The following is a 24116-nucleotide window of genomic DNA, read 5'->3' on the forward strand; positions in this document are numbered from 1 at the left end:
CGTGCCCAATATTCACTTGGCTCCCACACCTAAACACTGGGCACCTAAAATTATGGAATGCTTGAGCGAAACCACCGTTTCTCGTAATACGAAAGCAGACAAAAAGGCAGAGTCTGGGTGAGTGCGGTTCTAGCTGTTTTTGCGTTGTTTCGCTCCAACATCAGACTTTCTTGAATCCGCCTTCCAAACTTTGCATTCACTATTCAAGTTACGTGTCCTTTGGGATTCTCAATAACAATTGTTAATTATACCCAAGCTAGAGGTATGGCCTTGTCTCGAGAAGCTTGCAATGCAGCTCCGCAGCGAAAGGGCCTTTCACTTTGACTCTTATGGCGACCTCATATTCAAAGTTGGTAACCCCAAGGAAGTATTGGAATTCCTCGTCTGTTCAAGAACTGTCGCACGCTCTTCAGCAGTCTTCCGCGCGATGCTCTATGGCGGCTTCGCAGAATCTAAGCCTCAAGCTACTGGTAATTCCTGGGTTGTCGAGCTGCCGGAAGATCGGGCATGCCCTTTACTCGTCGTGCTTAGTATTATCCATGGCCACTTTACCTATATACCAAATGGGTTGAAACAAAACGAGATGTACCATGTTCTTACTATTACAGAAAAGTATGACATGACACACATCCTACGTCCTTGGGCAAAAGTCTGGTTTCAGCCATACGAGGACATCCGCTCTCCAGCAGGGAATGAGATGCTTCTTTGGATATCTTGGGAAATTGGTCACGTGAAAATGGTCTGTGATATGTCAAAGAGTCTTTTGCTTGGGTCCCAAGTCGATAAGAACGGCCAACTTGTCACTAGTGGTGGAGTTCCGCTCAAGAAATACGTTTTCTTGGAGCCTCCTGGGATGCTAGGTAAGCTACTTTTGCTTATTTATTGCGTATTCTGACATTTTGATCAAGAGGAAATGACCCGAACACGGAAATATCTCATTAGAGAGATCGTCACCCACACCCAAAGCATGATAGAGAAAGCTCTTACCAAGAGAGGTTGTCAGTACCACGGAAGTTTCCATACTATATCCGAAGATACTTGCTCCAACGAAGTATTCGGAACTCTTGTCAGACTTTTTGCAGACGTGGGGCTACGCGAGGTGGCTCTGCTGCATCCGACAGTAACGTATGATAAAAGCGTCGATGAACTTTCAAAGACAATCGAAGGGCTGCATTTCAACTACTATTACCAGGGCAGTACCCCCTGCAATCCACTTCCGGAACTCCAAGAGAATGTCAGAAAAATAATTGCGAACGTGCCTTCGCTAGTTACAAATAAGCATTTGACGTATCTGCGAGATCAAGCAAAGAAAACTGGAATATGATTACTTCAAAAACCAACTGCTTCACTATGTCACTCTTCATATCATAGTCCCTTCGTGGTTTTAGGATGGTGATCTAATAGTGAGGGTGAGAGCAATGTGGATTTGACGTTACAGCAATGGTCAGTTGCTCCATGAAGCTCAGAAGATATCGAGCGACGGGAGGGAAGCAAGTGTTTAAACCAGCTGAGATACCAGTTAAACCCCAGAGAAACTTTCATTCTCTCTTTCTTTTCCCTTGTTCAGAGTGAAAATAAATCGCAATCATTTACCTCCTCGGTTTAGACGCTAACCAAGCAGAACCTCATAAGGCACCGAAGCTTGGAAGTAAATGTGATGTCAATATGCGCGTCTCACTTGGTGATGGGCTCCAGGTGTTTATTCGGGCATTCAACACTGAATTCAACCGTATTATCTCTTTGAACTAACCTTCTCATGTGCCTCCTGGAAGCCGTGACTCACGCGGGCCTCGCTCAGTGAAGTGCAGCTTGACCCCACAACTCTGGTCAAAACGACGGAAGCTTATCAAAACAATATCGAATATTAATTCCATAAGCCCCTCATCGAAAAAAAGTCTACCGAGAGTTGGTTATATTGTCTTCGTTGACGGTATTGAGCATGACAGCTTGAATCCTTTAAACAGAACCCACAGCTAACTAGGCCTGTTCTCATTTTCCACAGCCCCATCTCGGGCGAATCTAGTCTCCGTCAAACTTTATTTTCAAGCAAAAAGTGACAATTCAGTTCTTTCCAATCTTCATGTACAACATAGCACATTCAGAATCCTGGGGGCGGCCCGCAATCACTGTGAAATTTCACCACTATAGTTCCAGAAGCCCGGCGGAACGGGAAAAGGGCTCATAGTGTCGTTGAGTTCCGGAAAGTAACGGGCGTATTGGTAGCCATTGGCATAGGTGTAGGTGCTCAATGCCTACTTTGTGGTCTTGCTGCTTAGCCTTGGTGCTCAGTGAGACATCGTCTCCGGCGGGGGCATCGATTTATACCCTGTTTCGATAGAACCTCACTCCAGCGCCTGTGAATCTCGTTTCAGGGGAGCCCTTGATCTATTCCGAATCACCTTAGCTCGACAGGTGCCAGCCGAGCCTCTTACCGTAGGGTGTCCTATTTGTGTTGGTTTCGGATGCGGCCTAAGAACGAGTCGGTAGCTCCTCCAACCGCGCCTGTCAGCTTTCCGTCCCGAAGGGTCTATTATAATCACGCAGGCGTCTCTCCAGAATCCGAAAATTATAGAGCTATCACAGATTTACAACTTTACAACTATACCTTGGCTTTTAGCTGTAGCACTCGGCAGCGTTGTTAGCAGAAAACTTCATTGCGAGGATATCCTTCATGATGAGCCCTCCGCCTTCGCCTTTTGAATCTCGAGCACTTCTTGCCAAATCTCCCAGGCCGGAATGCGCCACAGATGAAGCCCTGGGCGATCGCTGCTACGTGATTTTATGCATGCCTCTCACCTAAGTTTTCAGACTTATGGAGAACTTGCGTCGATCAGGTGGGCTATTCCGTAAAGCGAAGTTCTGTTGTATCTACCTTTGGGTTGAATAACTAACACAGCGGAACCGGGGTGCTCCGTTCCCCGGACTGCCCTACGGCCGCGGTACATCTATCAGCCAAACTAAATCCTTCCCCGTCAAGTTTCTACACGAACATCATGACGACACTCCATATGACTGCGGTAATCTCGCCGATAAACTTTGGCGGTCTGCCCAACACGCCAACTGCAGCAGCGCCTCCTTGCGAACTTATCGTCGACGTCGTTTGTACCCTTGTCGTAGCGGCGAGATTAGAGTCCGTAGTAGGCTCGGGGTCATCTGCCCTCGTATTTGTCGCCGCAGTTTGACTGGCACTAGCCGTTGGTCTCGTGCTGGTGCTCCTGTAACACTTGTCGTCGTTGCCGCACGTCTCCCCGGGATCGCAGTACCCGCCGGTGGGGCAGCACACCTTGCCGTCGGGGCAGCATCCGTCCACATGGCATCTCTTCCCAATGTCGCAGTAGTCGCCTTGGGTGGTGCAGCAGTTGGCGCCGACAGGCATGCACCCGATACCGCAGACCGTCTTTCCCGCACTGCACTGTCCACCAGCGGTACTGCTACCACCAGCAGCACTGCCAGTTCTAGTAGGAGTGTTACTTCCAGCAGCACTACCTCCTCCAGTAGCACTGTTACCCAAAGTAGCACTGTTACCTCCAGTAGGAGTATTGGTTCTAGTGCTACCAGGGCCTCCTCTGATACATCCGTTCGCACCACAAGAGTAGCCGGTATCGCAATACTTTTCGTTTGGGCAGCACACCTTGCCAATGGGCATACACTTGGAGCCGCAACTTTCTTGAGTGTCTCTGCATCCCACTGGATTGGACGAGCAAGTCTTTCCACGTGGACAGCAACCTCCTGTGACGCAGACATCCGTGCTTTCGCAGTAGCCGCCGCCGGAAGTGCAGCATACACTGCCGGTTGGCATACAGTCAGAACCGCATGACACGTATCCGGAAGGACATGATCCTCCAACGGCGGCGAGATTGATGCGGAAGCCAAGTACAGTAATTCCAGTGTCGGTTTTGTCACCGATATTCTGGAGGGTGGGAACTTCGTCGGCTCGGGCAGCTGGGAGCAAGATGCCGGTGAAGACAGCGAGATAGGTGATGGGTAGCATTCTGAGAGGCTTTGAACTATTTTTGGCTTGGTAGTGGAGGGCCAGAGCCAAAGAAAGACGTAAATACAATAGATTGAGAAGCCCTATCTGGCAGAGGATAAGCAGGAGTGCAGTGCATATTATATGTCAATCGTTCACGGAGAAGAGGAGAAAGCTTTGGCACTATACGCGAGCGAATCCAATTGCGGATGCTGTTGAACAAAAAAGGCACAGGCTGGATCGAATGGCTGATCACTCGTTAGGCACAACCTGCTGGGCGATGATCCAAATAATCAAAGTGGCACTTGGGTAAAGCTGGGGTTCGAGTAAACTATTATCTCAGCCCAGCCCTCCATGTGAAGCTTGGCTAGGTTTAAGTCCAATCCGGCGCCGTGACCGAAGACTGCTCACTAGAGATACAATGAGGCGAATACGTTCTGGGTGACTTTTGCGTGGCGAACTCTGAATCCGGCGTGTACATGAACTAGGCAGGAAAATGGCCGTTAAGATGAAGTAAGCCTTGCGGAGAGCCTGAATGCGGGCATCTGCCAAGATAGGCATGTTGGGCCAAGGTCAAGATCACTCTGTCGTTGGGCGAGGAGGCCCTTTGTTGAACCATGGAAATGCAGGTGGCTTGAGACTAGGACTGGATCGTTAGGGCTGGTAGCAGATTAGACTAGTCATCTAAGACAGCAAGGCTTTCTGCTGGGTCATATAGCGGGTAGGGGACCAATTTTCTACCCCATAGATGGTCGATGGGATCCAGTCGAGGGCTCAAATAGTAAAGAGGTGGTTTTACCTCTTCACGAGCCTTATTTCTTGCATATAAAATACCGAGGGGTCCCAGATGTGTATGTGTGCGTGTCTTGCTGGAATGTGTCGACAAGGAATAATAGAGATGCATTCCACAGGTGGCTTGTTACGGTCAAGAAAGGCTAGACTCTGTTTTGCCGTCCGCCTTGTAAATTTTAAACCTGCAGAACAATCAGAAGCAGATGGGATTTAAATCTCTTCAAGGAGGCAAGAGAAAAGGAGGGCAACTGTTCCTTCGGTCATTGTTGTTCGGGTAAAATTGAGCTCCGGGGTTTGACCGGCCCCACATCTCCGGCTGAGAAGGAGCTTGACTTTTAGAAGGAGGGTTTGTGATGCATCCACCTGCCATTCATTTTTTCATCTCCAAAGAGCCTCCTATTTTTGGCTCATCATCTCTAATTCGATTCCCAATGTGGAGGCATTGGTTTTCTTTTCTCAGCTTTACATCACCCTCACCTCCTTGGTTCTGCAGACGAAACTGGCACTGCCGTCAAACCAATAACAATGTCCCATACGAACGGAGATGTGAGAATCATGTTGGTGGCATGTTTTGACTTGCAAGACAAAAATGTCAATTCAGCCCGCAAAGCCAATATTTGGGCTAGAAACTATACTGATGGTAAGATTTATTATTTTATGTACCAAAGCTCAGAGCACATTTTCCAAGAGACGAGGCAGGGAGATCGGATGGCGTAATCGGATTTCGGCAGAGTTACACCAGCCGTGACAAGCATCTCGAAGTGGTTTGTACCAGCCGGATGGCATAACGAGTACATCAAGTCATTTGACAGGTGTCAATATTTCAAAAGAAAGAAGCGAAGCGCGAGTTGGCGACGTCGCAGCTGCGCATCAGAAGACCATCATCCCAGACAGACAGCGGGCACTGTGGCTTTGGCTCGGCCGGCCATAGCATACGCGATATGATTTCAGAAGCTACTCGTCCCACTATTTCCTTACATGGAAAGCAAAGCGACGTTTCGTTTCTGGGTTGGCTGCGATTGAGAATTTGAGGACAAAAACGTCTTTTCGGTCAAGGGCATGCTCCGGTAGCCAGGGTCACCTTACCTGTATGACTCCATTGCGTCCGTGTGAGATAAGCATAGAGTAAGGACAGGACAGTGGAAGTTTTTTAAGTTTTTTTTTTTTTTTTTCCAGTCACAGAATACTGATCAGATATAGGTGGTGACACAGGACTTTTTCTCCTCTCCCGTCAGACGGATGGCCCATGTCGGCACGAGAATTTTGCCAAAATGCCCCCTTCCCCCTTGATGGTCGGGCCGAGACTTAGGAAATGGGAACTTCGAGGGGTGTCTGGGCAACTAGGAGAGAGAAAAATGCTTTGGTTCGTCCCGGATATTTTATGGGACATGTGCGAAATAACATAAAATACCAGCCGTCAGACCGCGCTGGGAGGTTCGTCTCGTCTGAGACTCGTCCGACCCCCCCTTCCAAGCACTGGCTGGCCCCAGCACTGGTTACAGCAGTAACATCATACTATGTCAGATAAGGTGCCCCTGCAAACCCAGCTGCAACAACCCCACGATGGGCGGGAAGTTCTTGGCGTGCGTGCCTCCAGGGGGCATTTGCTGCAAGTCCTGAGCAGCCACTGTTGAATTTAGAATCCTCCCCCGGCCAGGGCCCCGGCGAGCGGCTTCCCGCTGGGGAGTCGGGCCATCAGCTCAGTGCCTCCGTGTCACCCAGCCATCCCTTGGAAACAGGACTACTGCAGGCGGAGTCCATGCCGATGCAGGGGCGGATGCATGTCTGCCAGGGGCCTGGGTGATGGTGCTGGTTATGATCTGCGCAGGGCCAATTGGACGAGATCCCATCTGCATTCGGAGGAAGCATGATGATGGCCCTTTTTTTTCTTTGGCTTTGTTGCATCTGCATCAACCTCCAAAACCAGCCCCCCCTTTCGTAAAAAAGAACAGCCAAGATATTTCTTTTCCTTTTTGGGTGGTGCCTTTCCCATGCGTTTCTGCAAAGGCTGAAGTATGTTTCCATCCGTGGTTTTTTTTTTTTCAAAAGGTCAAGCATTTCCTGCCGTTCTCGACTCAGTCCTAAATCTTTGGGCTTCTTCCTTTTTCCCTCTTTTGACGGATGCTTCACTTGGCCGGTCGTGGGTTGAAGTGAACATCTTCTTCTTCATTCTCTTCTACTAATAGACCCTGTAACCTTGGGGTCAAGCTTTTCAACGTCTTCACCCCTCTTCATCCCCCTTTGTCCGCTTCTTTCGAGCTTCATCTGTCGGCCGCCGTTCATCATTTGTGCTTGCTTCTCGCGGTTCCGTCATCCGAATCTTACCCTGGCCATTGATCCATGACCGATCGTCGATTCAGCTGAAAGCAGCCAATCCCATCCGCCTCGCTCCAACTCCGGAAGTCTATCTCTACGTCTTCCCTTCTTCAAGCAGGACCTCCTCGCGTCAGAGAATACCACCTTGCACCACAGCCCACCCCCCGCCAGCGACTGCGCCGTTGGCGGTTTATCCTTTCCGTTCCCGCTGATCTCATTCTCGTTCCTGACCTTGCGTCCTCCTCCAAGGTATTTTTCTGGCATCCAACCTTGATATTACCCTGCTTGGGCCCGGTATTCCTGTTTCCACCGCGCACCCGCCTGAGACATTACACCCATATCGGGCCGCCCGCGTCTTGGTTTTATTCTATTTTGTCTTTCTTCCTCTTCTCCCCTTATCCGAGCCATTCCATCGAGACGCACACGCACACACGGAACCGTAATTGGCATGCCAGGAAATCCTCCCCCGATAATTTTCTGAAGAAAACGACAGTCCCGGACAAAGACAGGCCTAGAATCCCTCGATATCAGCCAGCGAGGAAAAGGAACATGCTCAAGACAACCCTTTGGCTCCAATTCCCCTCGTTCTCTCCCACCGCTGTCGCTCGTTGATCGTTGATCGTCCTGGCTCGCCATACACCAACTCTCGCTTTCTCATTCTCGAAATTACCTGTCCCACGCAGAAAACGACCGGCGTGCGGGAGTTAGCCTCCTACTCTTTTTTTCTTCCCCTCCCCCACGGACATAGGCACTACCATAGCAACACGGGGGAGCAAAAGCGCATACACACAGACAAAGTCAAAAGAAGATGGAGCGCCCCCACCGTCCTCCGCCGCTCACGATCCCCCCGCCGCCCCGACAGCGGACCCGAGTACGGCGCACGAGACGCCCTACCCGCCAACAAGCTCGACAGTTCAAGCGATGGCTCCTGCGGGCCCAAATCGCCAATGACGTCGCTCACGTCGTCGCCGCGAGTATCCTGTTATGGATCATGTCGTGGTTTTTGTATAATGTGCCGTTTCCACTCACATATCGCACAGGGTACGTTCCTCCCCCCCCCCCTTCTCAAAAGTCTTTTGTGTTCAGGGAAATTTCATTTCTTGCTAACATTGACACTACGGAAGACCGGCAGCAGTTGCGCTTCTGGTAATGCTATCAATAGATATCCTCCTCGACGCCCGCTCAATAGTTCACGCCCACGACCCCTGGCCAGGCTGGACCCTCCTGCTCCGCCTCATTCTCGGCGCAGGCTTCATCGCGATATTCTGCGTCTACATCGCCCTCGGCGCCGTCTTCGCGCCCGGGTTCGAGTACTGGGGCATGGGCGACTCTTACGGCCGCGTGCTGGTGTACATGTTCCTCTGGGGCATCGGGCTCTGGAACCTGTTATTCGTCGTGCTGTGCCGGCACTGGCTGGGCAAGGAGATTAAAAAATACGGGGGCTCCGCGAAGGAGCTGCTCAACCTGCGGCGGTCGCCCGGGCAGAGCGCCCATAGACTGGGCAGCGCGGGCGGGGAAAGGCCGCGGGGGGAGACCGTCGACGTTGACGTCGAGGCCGCGAGGCCGACGAGGGGAGAACGCCTCAGCAGGGTTGTTGCCCTACCTATCAGGATGGGCGTGAGGAGGGAGAAGAACAGCGTGAATGTCAGCATCAACTCCGTCGCGAGCGGGCCTGGGAGGAGCGCTTCGCCGCCGCCGCCGCCTCCTGTGATGAGTTCTGCATGAATCGGCAAGGGGTAATTTAAAAGAGAAAAATGAGCAAAGAAAAAGAAAGTAATGACTTATACGTAGATTATTAATGATAATCAAGATACATGATATCAAAAAACACATGCTCATAAACTTTGCATGAAAGTTGGACGACGTTGGCATGCGCGGGTACGATGGGATGAGACGTCGTCTGATGATGGCTTCGGCGAGTATTGCCGCAGCCGTGGCCGTCTGAAAAAAGAAAAAAGAAAAAAAAAAGGGGAACTTTTCATCTGACAGTTGACGACGGACTCATGAGTTTTTGTCAAACATCGTCTGTTGCATTTGCCACCGCGTGCTTTATGCCTTTGAACTGTGGGCTATAGCATCCTGTTTTAATGTGTCTGCGGTCATATAGCGACCGTGAGGACATGTCAGAACCACTTCACGCTGCATCTCGGGAATGGTTGCTCATGCAGTTACGTTATGGGTATCGATTCTACAGTATTGCCATCTGGCCTCTGCTAGCCTACTCCTACAGCTATCTTCTGCCCACAAACCAGGGCTTCAGGCCCCGCGTCGCTTTGGACGTGGTGTATGACGGGACGAACATGCCCGCCTGCATGCTGCGCATGGTTGTTCTCCGGGGTTCCCTCTTCGCGAACTTCTCGGGCATGTCTTGATTGACGGTATTTGCGTTGCTCCTAGCCTCAGAGCTCGTCATCTTCTTCTTACGATCCTTGGATGTGCTACCGTCATCACCACCGGTATCAATATTTACCGTGTTCGTAGGGGGTTCAAAGTCTCCCGTTGCTGTCTTCGTCGTTTCCTTCCTGGCGGGTATCCTTTGTTTATCGTCTCTACTATTCTCACCATTGTCAATACCCGCCTCAATCTGGTGCCCTGTGGGCTTCTATCCCTTGATCGGCTCCATAATCTGCTTCCCGGACCTGTCAACCAAGAAATGGCTAAAGGCTTCTTCATCGTTATCATCGACGAGGAAGTGCGTGTCCTCCTTCTCGGGAGGAAGCTTCGCATAGAGACCCTGCCCCGCCTTTGACCACGATGGAGGGAGAAGGTCGTCTTCATCATCAGCTGCTGCGTCGACGACCTCGGCCGGGGCAGTCTTGAGGATCTTGCGCACGCCGCCTGTCTTTGAGCGCTGCTTAGACGCTTTCGGGGCTGAGAGATGACTTTCAGTGCCCTTCGTAAAGGAATCTCCCTGGGGACTGGTAGGTTGCTGCTTGCTTGTCAGTACTCTGTGCTTGGGATGCTCGAGAGGGAAGACTGACCCCTTTCGGTTGGGCCCAGTATGGGGAGTTGAAGATGGGGAGATCCGGATGCTTTTTAGAAACCGAGACAAGAATGTCCACGAGGAGGCCGGGTTTGATTTGGTCACTAAATGACAACAGATTAATCAAATCCGTCCTCCTAAGTCCCTCAAAGTAGTCCATTCTCTGGATATCGTCAGTCAGTATACGTTCAACCTTGTCATCTCAAACAACATACCATATCTGTAGTGGCATCGCCAGCCTCAAAGCCCACCAATTCAGGCTTTATGAACGACGGCAGATTAGCAAGCCTCTTTTCCCGCATCTTAGCTACCTCGTGCTGCTGCCTCCTCAGGTCCGCCTGCTCCTGCTTTGCCTCACGGTATTTGGTGAGCTCGATTTGGTATCTAGCTTGCTCTTTATCTTCTTGAATGCAAGTATTGCATTTGAAGGAAGCGCGAATACGAGCAACATCTTCAGAAATTTCGGGTTCATGGCAAAGCTGATGCCATGCCTCGCCACAGCCGCAGGCGACGATGACGTTGGCGTCCGTGAAAGAGGTGCGTTGACACTTGACGCACATGGACTCGTCTTTGACACGTCTCCTCTTGGCTGGTTGCTTGGGAGCAGGCCGCGTGACTATTGGCGACTCAGTTGGTGGTAGGGAGCGTGTTAGTGGACTGACATCCTGCTCTTCCGGGTGTCTCTTCCTCTTGGTCCCGACGGTAGGTGACATTGCTGAGGACGTGTGACCGAGGGTGCGGACGGCTGCTGCAGGTGTAGGTGAAGGTGTAGGCATGGGAAGCGTCATTGTTGTGCTCAGCTTCTCTACCAGTCTGCGCTTGACATCTTCGTAGGTGGCCTTGGCCGGCGAGGGCAGCTGGGCCGTTGAGAAACCAGGCGACGGCGAGGTACTTCCGCCATTGCCCTTTTTCAGACGACTAAGAATCATTTGTGTCGTCGCGGAAAATTGAGGATTATACCGTGATGGTGTGAGCGCTTCTCCATTTGGGCGCGGAGCAGTCGCGGGGGCGGGAGATGATTGATTCAAGTCGGTCTGGATGGGCGTTGGCTTGACATCTTCTGATTGAACTTGAATACTGGTCGCCTTGTTATCCGTCTCAAGTTCAGACTCATTCTGCGTCCTGGACGCCTCCGGTTCATTCTGCTTCGGATCCATGGCGCTGGGTGGAATTGGCTCGAACATATTCAAGCCAAATTGCACGTCGCGTGCCGGGATGTAAACGCCGCTAGTTGGAGTGAGATAGTCGTGTTCCGGGATGGATCTAGCAAACGGGTGGCGCCACGGAGATACGCGGACGGTCCAATTGCGTCTTACAACAGCCGGGGCCGAATAAAATGCAAGTAGGCACTGCAATGAAGACTAAGAAGTAAACTTATGAAAAGCGACATTAATTGCTGCTCAGGCGGTGTTCCAGGACGATGAACAGGACCAGGAAATTCAGGTTTGAATCTGGTCAAGTCACGTGAAAATCACGTGGGACTACCGAGCTCACCGAAAGCACTGCACGTACACTTTCGGTCAGCTTCGGTGAGAGTGTAGTTGCCCAGAACTCATATTACAGTAAAAACATGGTACGGCCCATCCTTGCATAATTTCTAGGGGCTGTTCATTCGGGTTCTCCTTCATACTATTCATGACTCTTCCCGCCGGCTTTTGGAGGTCTCGACAGCCCTCACCACCCAGCCACGAAGGGGCTCCCGATTAGACTCTCCAAGTCTTCTATGTCTTTAACAGGTCACTGAAACGCAAGGAGTATTAATTATACACCCGAAGATCAACCTCATCCAATCACTCCATCGGTCTTCAGCTCTCGAATATGCTCCTCAGACAGCCCCAGTTGCTCCCCAAGCACCTCGTTTGTATGCTGACCCAGCGTTGGTGGCGCCGTCCGGATAGTCGGCTCGCTCTCAGAGTATTTGACAGGCGTGTTGACCAACTTGATCGGCCCGCACTCAGCGTGCTCCATCTCGACGACCATATTCCTCGCTTTCGTATGCTCATGGTTCAGCGTACCCTGGACGTCGTTGACCGCCGCGTACGGCATCCCTTTGCCCTCAAATACCTTTAGCCACTCGCCCGTCGTCTTGGTGACGGTGATATCCTCGATCAACGCCTCGAGCTCGTTGCGGTTCGCAACGCGCTGGGCGTTGGTCTTGTACTTGGCGTCATCCTTCCACTCTGGTCTGCCAAGACCCTCGCAGAGGATGCCGTAGAGACGGTCGTTACCGCCGCCGAAAAGGATGTCGCCATCTTTGGTCTTGAAGGAGCGATAAGGCACGATTGACGCTGGTAGGTTAGCGGGGAACATGTCAGAGACGGGGGGAAAACTTACGATGTGCGGTGCCCCAGCGGCCGGAATCCTTCTTCCCGCTGATCAAACAGCTACTCGCTATATTTGCTAGCGTCGCCGTCTGGCAGTCGCTGAGCGCGACGTCGATATGCTGTCCCTTGCCTGTCTTTGCTCGTGCAAGCAGCGCCGCCATGATGCTGTTGCTCGTGTACAACCCCGTCGTCAGGTCCGTCACAGCAACGCCGACCTTAACTGGCGGGCCGTCTCTGCTTCCTGTAATGTGCATGAGACCGAACTCGGCCTCGACCATGACATCGTAACCTGCACGATCGGAGTAAGGCCCCGTCTGACCGTATCCAGTAATAGAAGCGTAGATGAGCCCCGGATTGATAGCGCGCAACGTGTCGTAGTCGAGCTTGTACTTCCTAAGGGTTCCGGGTAGATAGTTCTCAACCAAAATGTCGCATTTCGCAACAAGCTTATGAATGATGTCTATGCCATTTGGGTGTTGGAAATTGAGACCCAACGACTTCTTGTTGCGGTTTACCTTTGGAGAGTTAACACGATTTCCCGAAACAAGTAGGACAAGACTCACAGCGAGGAAATATGCTGACTCTCCAGGTCCTTCTTTGGCGGATTCAGTCTTGTATGTGACGTACGGCGGACCCCAGGCTCTGGTATCGTCACCTCTCGTGGGATGCTCAATCTTGATGACCTCGGCTCTTTGATGATGATGTCAGTGAGATGTGGGCCGGCTAACGGGTGATGAATCGTACCCCAGGTCACCCAGAATTTGGGTACAGTATGGCTGGCGTTATGTCAGCATATTTTGCGTTCTCATGATGGAAGAATGGGATTCCATACCCCAGCCAAGACTCTCGTCATGTCTAGCACGCGATACCCGTCGAGCGGCAGCTTACTGCTCGGCACTGACGAGTACTGTCGCCATGCTTGCTGCAGACGCGACGGCCATACCGACGGTCGTGCAGATTTTGAAACTATTCGGAAAGGAACGCCAATCTTAGAGATACCCATGATGTTCGTTCGGCCTAATTCCACCAGCCTCTGCGGGGAAAGTCAATTAGGAAGCGAGAACGGCATCATGAAGGAAGCTGCTGGGCTTCATAGCTCCGACCCCGGTCTAGCTCCGGCCCGCTGGCGGGGGTTCCGACACACACCAGCCTCGGCATTATCCCGGTAATGTTGTGCTTGTCTTATGTAATTGAGCACAGGCCATCTGCATTGTCAAGACTGGCCCGCGACGCCCTCTTGAGAATCTAGTTTATCTTCTTGTTTCTTCCATTCCTAGTGTATACAAACCCATCGTCATCAAGGAAAATAATGCAGGTCCTTCGTCATATCATCCTTTCTGCCTCGTACTGTTGCGCCGAGTATGCAAGCTTTCTCTAAATGAACGTAACAGAAAGAAAACACCATGCTGTCAATGCGAACATGATCTCCCATGCTAGCACCAGCAAAAGCCAAATTCGCAGTACAGCCAGACCTACTACTTGAACGCCAACGCCAATGAACCTTTTAAACACCAAACAACTCATCTACTCATTATATCTAGACATTTTGATGCCCCAATCATCATCTATGACGAGCTGAAGGTGGTACTTCAAGTGTTGCTCGACGCCCTTGCGGTCGCCCTCTTGGATCATCGGACGAGACCGCTGCTTGCCTCAATTGTTCAAACGAAGACTGTCGGGACGGCACAGAGGCATGTCGCCTAGCAGTTCTGGCTCGAGGATTAGGTGGTGACGGTGCAATCGGGGACTCTGGAGAGTTAGGGGTGGGCGGCACTGAGCCTCCATCGCTTCCGGAGCCGTAGTCGGGTGAACCCCGTGTACTCGATGCGTCCACCCCCATAACACTGAAAGTTTCTTCATGTTCAGCCATTCGACTATTGAGGAGATCTTCTCCTGGAGTCCGAGGGTACTGTCCTAGCTGGAAATCACCAGCACCAAACGGATCTTTTGCTGGATTGCCCACGTAGTTGCCGACTTTCCCCAGCCAATTGGCCATTTTCCTGCGAGAGATCCACTCTCCTTTTGATGGTTCTGTAGACGTCCCCTCACCTGAGCTCGTCTGATGGTCTACAAATTCGTGGTGTGCCGTGCTTGTTCGAGGGCTGGTGGTACCTTCGTTGGTCATGCCGGCTGATTCCTTACGACTGTCATGACAATGTGCGCAGCTGCAGCGACAGTCAAGGTCTTCTGGGTGCTCTTTCTTATCATCTGCCAAGTAGACATACAGGGAACCCAGACCTGCCATACCAGTTCCAAGGATAGTTCCCCACTGGCCTGAAGACATCAAGTCAGCTCGGTTCCAGAGAAGGCGTCGTGATACGTACCGATACTGCCTATTGGCTCAGTATGATAGTTCACTTGAGGACTCCAAAAGTTTATCTCGCCGATGATGAGTACGGCTAGCCAAGCACCAGCGAATACGGGAACCTCAATTGCACTTAACAACGACCTGATGGCTTGGTTGACGTCCCTCATGCCGCCAAAAGTCGCACCATTCGCCCCAGGAATGAGCTTGTTCGGCTGTTCTTTTTCTTGAGAACCACCCCCGCGGCGCGCCTTCCAGTTGATTTCCAAGATCTTATTCCACATGGTTACCAAGGAGAGGATGGCGGGGACGCATTCCGCGGCAGCAAGGAACATGGCCATCCCGAAGGGAAGCTTGGTTGGCTTGGGGACCACGTAGATTTCACTTGCTGCGCCCAGCCGTAAATAAGAAAGAGGGCCATCGTCCTGCGAGCAAGTAAGGTTGCACATGGCGTCTCCTCCATAAGGAAAACTACCTGAGCTTGTGGGAATTGGATTGCCTGCGTCATCGTGGGTACACGCAGTGGTATTGGATCGATAGAACTCGACCGCCAGACTCAAAAGACCTGAAATGGCTTCAGCAAAAGTTGTCTTCGAAGCACGAACCAATTTTTCTTTTTCTTTTTGCTCACCAGACAAAATAAGGCCTGTCCATAGAAAGATGATGTTTCTTCCTGGATCAAAGAAGAAAGTCGACGATAGCTTGACGGTTACAGGAGCAGCAAGGATGCCTATCGAGCAGAACTGTAAGGCGCCGTAAATATCCATATCGGTAGCTCCTGTAGCACTTGGTTTTAGTTTCTTCGCTTCCAATTGAGTTTCTTGAAGCTCACCGTCGACGTGCAACGACGCCAAGATAATGCCATGAATAGCAGCAACAGCTGGGACAAGTAGCGCGGCGGCCAAGCTAACGGCCCTCATCCATTTTGCTTTCCGAGCCACTACACAAACCACGACGAGGATATAGTACCTAACGTCTTGATGTTAGTTGGTGCGCTAAAGTTGTTTCGTCCCAACTGCTGAAGTGGGTACAAGCATTGCCAAGTTCCCTGGCGAGCTGCCAAGTTGCTGCAGTGGAGAAGCTTCACTTACAGGATTCTTTGGCCGAACCCATATTGGCCTGACAGTGGCCATGCGCAGACAACCTCAATACAAGTGCCTTGAACAGAACTGCAAGATGAAGATGCGCCGGTGCCGTCTCGTGCAACGACCTTGTGTAGGAGCGCGGTCGGGGAGAGAGGTGCCATGAAAACCGACCAAGTCCCTGCTGCAGTCTGCTGCAGTCTCCAATAGCCTGGCAGAGGTTCAAATTAAGCTTAAGATGGACTCCACCCTCGCAAATGCCACCTGGAAAAAAGAATTGGACCCAAGAATAAAGCAAGAATGATTCTTTCATTTGACCGTCAAGGTGGAAAACGTGAGCTTTTCCCTCTTCTTGGGAGGTATGGAGCGGAGAAGTTATGGGCCATGCCAATTCAATCTTCAGGAACAAAGCCAAATAGAGAAGGTGCTCGTGTGATGGGTGCAGGTGTGATGCGGGTGCGGCTTATCGAGGCAACGAGGCAACCGCCTGGCAAACAGAGACAAGCTTCCGATTGCTGACATTTCCGGAGGGGGGGCGCAGCATATCGATGATGATGGTGGTGCTGCTTCAGTATTCGCCGGGCGTTAGCTAACGAGAAGGAAGCTGAGTTGACAGGTTCCAGGTGAGGTCATTGGTTGCGCAAAGCGTCAGAAAGTCCCCTGTCAACCAGTAAAATAACAGCAAATCTACTACCTACGTAGCATGCTAGACCGCTGTTCGAGGAAACCAAAAAGCGGGGTCGCACACCAAAAAGAGAAAGTAGGGCTGACAAGGCTTCCTTACCATTCTGTTTCTCTCTTGCCCCAGCCTGATTTGGATCGCGGCAAATTATGAGTATTCCATGCAAAGATTTCTGTCCTTACCTCAAATCTGCGCCCGCTAAAAAAGAGACACACATGGGTCTTTTCGTGGTGTTTGAGCCCTTGACATAGCGCAGTCGCCACCATGGAGTCAGACATCAGTATTGAGACTCACCAGATCAAGGAGTGGAGATCTATCGTCACCCTCATTGTCTTTTGCTTCGCCAGTAAGTCCATGTGCATATTTGTGAATAAAACTTCATGTAATTTTGCCAGTCTGATGTCTGGATTCTAACTTTCGGCGCAGACATTGTTGTTCTGTTCCCCTTTCACATACCGATCGCCATTCCTGTGCAACTCTCCAACTTCGTTCTAGATTCACTGAGCAGCTTGCGAGTAATATCGCCGAGAGAATATGATCTTCATGAAAGCAAGGGCCAGAAGACGAAGAAGTTTGTCTGGCTGAAATTTCCCATGAACTCTGTCACGGCACCTCTGATCGCAGACCTCTTTCTTCTTGCCATCCTGGCCATTGGTAGGAAGGAAGTCAGCGATGGCACTCTGGGAGACAACGGCATTTTCCCTCTCGATATCATGATATTCTTTATTACCTTAGCATATATCGCCATATCAATCGACGCTTCGGGTCTCATCCGTTATCTTGCCTTGAAGGTGCTCCAGTGGGGAGGCAAGGTCGGTCATCGGCTGTTCTTCTATTTGTACGCCTTCTTCTTTGGTTTGGGATCCTTCATCGGCAACGATCCTATCATTCTCTCGGGCACGGCGTTTCTTGCCTACATGACGCGAGTATCGACCAACATTAAGCATCCGAGAGCCTGGATCTTTACTCAGTTTGCCATTGCCAACATTGCCTCGGCCATCCTCGTCTCGTCCAACCCCACCAATCTTGTGCTCGCTGGAGCTTTCAACATTAAATTTATTGAGTATACCGCGAACATGGTTGTCCCGGTCGTCATAACCGCCCTTGTCTTATTTCCTTTCCTCTTGTACATCATCTTCGCGAATGAAGGTCTTATTCCTGTCTCGATTCACATGTGGGAGCTTCCAGCAGAAGCGAGATTGAAACCGGTGAACCCCAACATCCCCAACGCAAGAAACACCATACCTGAGGGGGATGAAAGTCAGACAAATGGCGATGAGGGTAAGCTACTCTCTCTTATTGAAATCATGAACCCCTTCCTTGATAAGAAAGGAGCGGCGTTCGGTGCAGTACTCATGTCAGCAACCCTCGTCACTGTCCTAGCCCTCAACGCCGCCAGCGTGAAAACCAAAGACGATGAACACCTTCAGGTTTTTTGGGTTACTCTACCGGCCGCATTTATCATGCTATGTTGGGATCTGGCATTTGGTTGGGCTAGTCGAGAAGAAACTCGCGCGATTGCTCGGAGAGGACGGGAAGAGCTCGAACGTGTCCGAATCGAGAGAGCAACGAGGGAAGAGGAGAATAGAAGGCGTTCAGAACGGGGAGGACGATATTCCACAGAAATGCACACAATGCATTCCTACCGAGAAGGACGACGCTCCACTGGCGGGGCTACGGAGATGTTCCCAATGAGACGAACCCGTTCCAGAGATTCCCAGCCAGAGATCCGCGTTCAAGACACTAATATTGCCGATACCGACGACAGGCTGAAAAGCCCGGATTACGACAGTCCACCTTTCAGTCCTGGAAGAGGGCTCACGCCTCTGCTTACGCTTACACCTGCCGGTGCCATGTCAGGAGGAGACAATACACCGGCCCCAGAACCCAGCCCTCGTTTGAACTCATCTTTGTCAACTGTTGCTGGGAACACCCTTAATCCAGACAGTAGCCGGCCATCGAGCAGCGGATTCAGCATGGCCGCCAAAGGAGACGGCGTGTCTCCTCCGAACAATTCAAGCTCGCTGCCACAGGGCATCCTGCTCCCGGAATTAAGCTCCCCTGTGTCTGAGAAGGAGCCAACAGACCTGAGAGAAACCACGGTACGCCCCAGAAGAACACACCAAAATCGTGACCGGGCTACGCTCGTGTCAATTTGCAGAGACGGGTACCGATGGTCGCAGGAGACGTTCCCGACCGTTATGGTCGTCCTATCGCATCTGCCATTCGCCCTCGTCCCCTTTGCCTTTGCAATGTTCGTCCTTGTCCAGGCGCTGGTCACAAAAGGCTGGGTTCCGGTATTCGCTTACGGATGGGACCATTGGGTAGAAAAGACAGGAACTATTGGTGCCATTGGCGGCATGGGATTCCTCTCGGTAATTCTTTGCAATGTGAGTTTGCGTTCGTAGCCGTCGAGCACATCTCACATATGCTTACTTTTATGACTCTTCAGTTTGCCGGGACTAACATAGGCACCACGATCCTTTTATCGCGCGTCATCCAGACCTGGCAAGAGATTCGCAGAGTCCATGGACCTCCAATCAGCGATCGGACGTTTTGGGCAACCGTTTATAGCATGGCGCTTGGCGTCAACTACGGCGCCTTCAGTACCGCTTTCAGTGCATCATTGGCCGGCCTTCTATGGCGGGATATCCTCGAAAGGAAGCAGATCCACATTCGCAGGATGGAGTTCGCGAGGGTCAATGTTCCCATTATTGCCATCGCCATGACAGTTGGCTGCACGGTGCTTGTCGGCGAGATCTACATAATGAGGAAGGAAACACCCTACCACATGTGAATACATTGTCACAGCGCCCATTAGATGCTGAAATCTGTACAACTGAGCCGAGGATAGAGGGTAGTGAGATCTGAATGCCTAGTGGCAATGAAGCATCACCGAGTTTTATCGTTCTGTTGACGAATGAGAACTAACACTGCCCGGTGCAGAAGAATCACACGTCTAACAAAGCGGGAAGTAATAATGATACGTTTGGAACAACCAGATGTCAATAACAAGGCATCAAACAGCTGCACTCATCACATTCTTCTACTCGCAACCACAAGCAACGGTCGATTACTAGTTGGTCTAACCGACAACTGCTGTTTTTTATCCATTTTCTCGCAACATGTTCAGTGACTGCGGTAAGAACAGCGGGTCAAGCGCTCACTACACGACGTGCCTCTGGCGTAATCACTTTCCTGCGGCTGAGCAACGGGCGATTACTGGGCGTACTTTTCCCCTCACTTCCAAGCACCACCAACCAAAAAGGCCTGGCTTGCATGATCATTCTTCAGGCAAAAACGGTATTTTGTGTTTCTGGGCGATGCGTAAAGCAAGGTTTGGTTGGGTGGCCGTTACATTACTGTCCTAAAAAGGACAACATTTCCACAAGCCATCCAACTCGGATAACAAAACCCGCTCGCCAAGGTACCCCTCAAGCCCGATCGCCTAAATCGCCCGCGTCGGTCCGTCGCTTCCATGGTCACATCCAGCAGGACAAAAATACACAGCCGCGTTGCTGTGCCGTTCGCTTCACCTATTTTCACAGCCATGTTGCAGTTTCATTGGCGTCAGTGTAGGGCGACATGGGTTCATATCTGAAGCGTTAGGGTGGTCTCACTCATGAGCAGTTGGGCGGCGACAACCCAAGACAGAGACGCCCGAGAGTACCCAAATGCGGGTGTATAAAGGATTCGCGATGAGTTCATGGTCTCAGGAAGATCAAACATCAGTCAGCACGATATAAAGCTGACTGCATGAACCAATATCCTTTTGTCCAGTGAATGGACAATTTAAAGGGTCGGCGCTTTTTTTTTTAACAAATCAATTCATATCACTCAGGCACCAGTCCAATCATCATCGCTCACTCATCCAAGAGATCGTTCAGGAAGTAAGCCAGCATGATGCAAGCTGGAAACTAAAATTTTAGAGAGGAAAGAGACGAGACTCCAATGGATGCCGAACCCTAGAGGTCTGGGTGCAATTGCGATGCGCGGAAGGTGACGTGACGGCACTTACAATGCCAACACGCAGTGTTTCTGCACCATCAACATCCCAAATCAAGCATCATGTGAGACAGCGCTGCTACTCAGCACAATCTCTGCTTGGTAGATGCAACTAAAGAGCGAGTGCCGTAAGAGGTGGTACAGCACGAACCAGGGTCGGATAAACTAGCCGTCTCCCAAAATAGCCTAGGAGAGACATCAATTTTCCATCAATGTCACCCACACCCGCAGATCGTCCAGTTTTCTCACGCTTGTTGGTGATGGCAATCGAACAGCGTCGTTCAGCGCACAAGAATTCATTCAGCCCAATCTAGGAGCAGCACCATTTATCCATGGTCTCCGCGGCCTAGTCTCTAGGCCAAAATTGACTGCCTATGTTGCCACGCGGGCGGACACAGTGTCTATCTGCGTCGTGACGGCGTCCCCGCTATCTGGGGCGTTTAAGTGCGTGATGGCCATGACAAGATGATGGTTGAGAACAACAGCCATGCGTCCTGAACATGATCCATGGAAAGTTCCGAAATGCCAAAATTTTTGAATGTTTTTTTTTTCTCGCTTTTTTCTTCAATGCCTAGCTTGAAGTGAATTGCCACGTTTTTTTCGCAAAGTTTGGGCGTTCTGGTTAGATGGCGCGGTATAACGCCGAGCTCTTTGTATGAATGTGAGAAACTAGCCGAGTCGAGAAAATAAGCGAAGATTTGCGTGGTCGGTAGAGTCCAGACCTGGGACGGTATAGATAACGGGCTCCAGAATACCAGTTTCTTTCTTTGTTTCAGCCGGTAAGCCATTGTTGCGACCTCGTTGCCGCCACAGAGCATGAGCCCAGGATAGTTACAGGCAGACACAAGAATGGAATACAGCCCGCATGGCCCTGACTAACAAGAAGGGTATTACTGTGCAGCCGTATGTGCCAGGGTGCCCAACTCCGCCTCACGGGTCCTTCGTTGGGGAACCTAGGCTGCTCTACCGGGGACCAACCAACCTGAAAGGGAAACTTCTCCAAGAACCACAACCGAGGGCTTACAGCTCGAGGCTTGATGACCTGATAGGCGGCCCCCAGCCTGGGGTCCGGCCAAGAGGTGCCATGCAAGAGGGAGCCAAACTAAGTCGATTGAGGTATTCACAGACATTAACAAGGAATGTGAATCTATGTTCGGCCGATGAAGAGCTAGACCAATTACACACCACCACAGCTGTGCCGCATCCCTGAAGTAGATCACCTCCAAGAAAAGAACCAGGCAAATGAGCTCAACAGACTCCTCAAGAGACACTATACCGGGTAAACCCAAATTTATCTCAATTTGAGAAGCAGTAAGTACATTCATCGCTGTCTATGCAATCTCTTCTTTTACAGCTTGAAGATGCAAACCTACACAACAGACAATATGAGTTGACTGAGTGGCAGTGTAGGTTTTCTGCATCTTTGTGTTACCGAACATGGGGCAGCCACAATGGAGGTGCAGCCAATAATAGGCGCCCCTGCACAGCACCTGTATGTACCATGGCGAACCTACGTCTCTCTGCAGCTACTATTCCCAAACATTCCTTAGCGTCTGGTGGATTACTTGTCATTCTCTCACTTTCGTCCCCCCATCCCACACCTCGATTATGTGCACTCCCACCCTACGATGTTTCCCCGGCCGGGGATCAGGACTTGAAGGGAACGGCCTATGGTCCGCCTGGCAGTGCCTGCTTGTGCTTCTGCACCGCATAGGAGCAGGGGTTCTATTGCGTTGAAGCTCTGTTGGGGAACCTTCCTAGAGGTTTTCAGAGGTTAAATTCTTAAGGACGTCCATCCCACTCGTCATGGACCATCAACCTTCAATAGAGACTCTCGAGGTCAGCACGAAGCCACGTTTCTTTTGTCAAGTGACCCCGAGTTCTACTAAAACAACAAAGCACAAAGGGCTTGTTGAGGTTGTCCACCTAGGGGCGTAATCGTTCAGAGTGTCAGTGGCCACTTACAACCCTCTCCCCCACCAAACCCGACCATTTGGCACCACTAGGGGCCGACGCCGGTGCAAACTATCGCAACACCGTTCGTGGAGCTCAAACGTGGGTTCCGAAGAAAAGGCCGGCAGACAAACAAACAACTCGTGGGTTTTGGCCCGCTACCAACATACCCCTCTTTTGCACGTCAATACAAATACCGTTGAGGAGAATGGCACCTGCACCGGTCGATAGAGTCGGACAAGCTGCACCAGAAGCAACAACACAAGACACAATACCAACACCATCAATAGCCGCAACCGACATTCTCGACGGCACATCTGGCAGCACCGAGAACCCCTCATCCACTAGTACGACAACCATTCTCATTTTCGTAATTGTCGTCTGCGCAGCCGCAATCATGTCTGCAGCAATCTTCTACCTCTTCGACCGCAAGAAGAGCCGTCAGTTCCGTGAGGCCTGCAAGAGAGACCCCTACCTCACCCGTAAGGAGTTCTCACGACGACGCAAGCTGAGCACCCTCGAGCGTCTCGAGGAAGAAGAGCTCCAGCGCAACATCATGATCCGCAAGTCGCTTGCCAGCCGTTCGACCAGCCGCACCTCGAGCGATGATGAGCTCGACGTCGGTACGGTATCGCAACAGCAGCAACAGCATCACCACCACCACCACTACATGCCGGAGCCGCCGCGCGGGCACAACGAGCTTCACAATCACTACCAGCACCGCTACCAAGAGCCAACTGAATGGTTGCGCGGCGAAGTGCGCAGGGCGAGGTCCGATTCTGAGCTTTCCTCCTCCGCCTCGTTGTCATCGCGGAGTCGATACACGGAGCCCCATCCCGGTGTGGAGGTGGAAATCCCCCTGCCCCCGCAATCCAGGACGCCGTCGCCGGCTCGGATGACGGTCAGGGATTCCATGCCTCCTCCTAGTGTCGATGGCCACTACGCACGACCGCTTCCGCCACTGCCCAGGGCGTCGTATGCTCCCGCTCGTTTCCAGTGAGCTGGTTCAGAAAAAATATTCGATGATACACACGGAGCGATAAATTTTCGCATTTTTGGTGTTGTTTGGTTTGGCTTTTTCGGAGTAAAACGGTGGTAGATGGGGTTTAGAGAGGCGGAGGGGTTCTGGTGCATTGTTCGCATTTCTTGTACTATTATTACCTTTTCTCATCGTATGTATTTTGATACCCAACATTAAACATATTCTTCATTTGCACAATAGCTTGTCTGGTGACTTCTTAGCAGCTGGGCCCTGGTCATCAATCAGATAACGATATGGTGTTTGAGCTGTTTGATTTACCCTTTCTTCAGGTATTGGCAGACGGCTAGAACATTCGGTGACCAAGACTCCAGGCAACTGCTGCTGGCCAGGTGAGCTGACAAACATTGACAGTAAAGTTGGTACCACGTGATGGTGGCGACTACCACTAAAAAAACGATTCGTCCACTGAAGCGAGTTGGCTCGGCTCCGATTCCTGCTGGTTCCCCTGCTGACTCATCTAGCGGCCTCAACCCCGTCAGTTCTGCCAGGCAGAAGGTCAAAGTCCTCAATCCTCAATCCGAAATTCAGCCTCAACTCTTCCCCCCTACATCCCACTAACGTCACTCGCTCGCCTTTACGAAGATCGTTTGCATCCGCCGCAACAGCGTCACAAAAAGCCCTCGGCCTGCTTTTTTGAGCACATTGCGACCGTCGCACACGAC

At 51.3% G+C, this 24116-nt stretch overlaps 7 protein-coding genes across 7 annotated transcripts; 4 read left to right on the forward strand and 3 right to left on the reverse strand.

The window, feature by feature from the left end:
- Window positions 1-289: 289 nt before the first annotated feature.
- Window positions 290-895, forward strand: CTRU02_208221 (uncharacterized protein; the record flags this gene model as incomplete). Its single annotated transcript, XM_036725841.2, has 1 exon — window positions 290-895. One exon carries the CDS (start codon window positions 290-292, stop codon window positions 893-895), a length of 606 nt encoding a protein of 201 aa, XP_036582555.2.
- A 2085-nt stretch (window positions 896-2980) lies between these two features.
- On the reverse strand, window positions 2981-3991 carry CTRU02_208222 (uncharacterized protein; the record flags this gene model as incomplete). The annotated part of the gene is made up of 1 exon (XM_036725840.1): window positions 2981-3991. One exon carries the CDS (start codon window positions 3989-3991, stop codon window positions 2981-2983), a length of 1011 nt encoding a protein of 336 aa, XP_036582554.1.
- A 3895-nt stretch (window positions 3992-7886) lies between these two features.
- Window positions 7887-8803, forward strand: CTRU02_208223 (uncharacterized protein; the record flags this gene model as incomplete). Its single annotated transcript, XM_036725839.1, has 2 exons — window positions 7887-8119; window positions 8203-8803. The coding sequence occupies 2 exons, from the start codon at window positions 7887-7889 to the stop codon at window positions 8801-8803; spliced, it is 834 nt and encodes a 277-aa protein (XP_036582553.1).
- Window positions 8804-9680: 877 nt separating this feature from the next.
- CTRU02_208224 (transferase family III-like protein) lies at window positions 9681-13238 on the reverse strand (the record flags this gene model as incomplete). Its single annotated transcript, XM_036725837.2, has 9 exons — window positions 9681-10007; window positions 10060-10224; window positions 10277-11324; window positions 11556-11563; window positions 11856-12349; window positions 12396-12900; window positions 12949-13075; window positions 13130-13161; window positions 13218-13238. The coding sequence occupies 9 exons, from the start codon at window positions 13236-13238 to the stop codon at window positions 9681-9683; spliced, it is 2727 nt and encodes a 908-aa protein (XP_036582551.2).
- A 708-nt stretch (window positions 13239-13946) lies between these two features.
- Window positions 13947-15936, reverse strand: CTRU02_208225 (uncharacterized protein; the record flags this gene model as incomplete). Its single annotated transcript, XM_070205055.1, has 4 exons — window positions 13947-14659; window positions 14710-15255; window positions 15322-15659; window positions 15782-15936. The coding sequence occupies 4 exons, from the start codon at window positions 15934-15936 to the stop codon at window positions 13947-13949; spliced, it is 1752 nt and encodes a 583-aa protein (XP_070061130.1).
- Window positions 15937-16718: 782 nt separating this feature from the next.
- On the forward strand, window positions 16719-18862 carry CTRU02_208226 (arsenite efflux transporter; the record flags this gene model as incomplete). Its single annotated transcript, XM_036725835.1, has 2 exons — window positions 16719-16800; window positions 16881-18862. The coding sequence occupies 2 exons, from the start codon at window positions 16719-16721 to the stop codon at window positions 18860-18862; spliced, it is 2064 nt and encodes a 687-aa protein (XP_036582549.1).
- Window positions 18863-22620: 3758 nt separating this feature from the next.
- CTRU02_208227 (uncharacterized protein) lies at window positions 22621-23412 on the forward strand (the record flags this gene model as incomplete). Its single annotated transcript, XM_070205056.1, has 2 exons — window positions 22621-23055; window positions 23077-23412. 2 exons carry the CDS (start codon window positions 22621-22623, stop codon window positions 23410-23412), a joined length of 771 nt encoding a protein of 256 aa, XP_070061131.1.
- Between the last annotated feature and the right edge of the window lie 704 nt (window positions 23413-24116).

Source organism: Colletotrichum truncatum, assembly GCF_014235925.2.
Source record: "Colletotrichum truncatum strain CMES1059 chromosome Unknown Contig_0005, whole genome shotgun sequence".
NCBI lineage: Eukaryota > Fungi > Ascomycota > Sordariomycetes > Glomerellales > Glomerellaceae > Colletotrichum > Colletotrichum truncatum.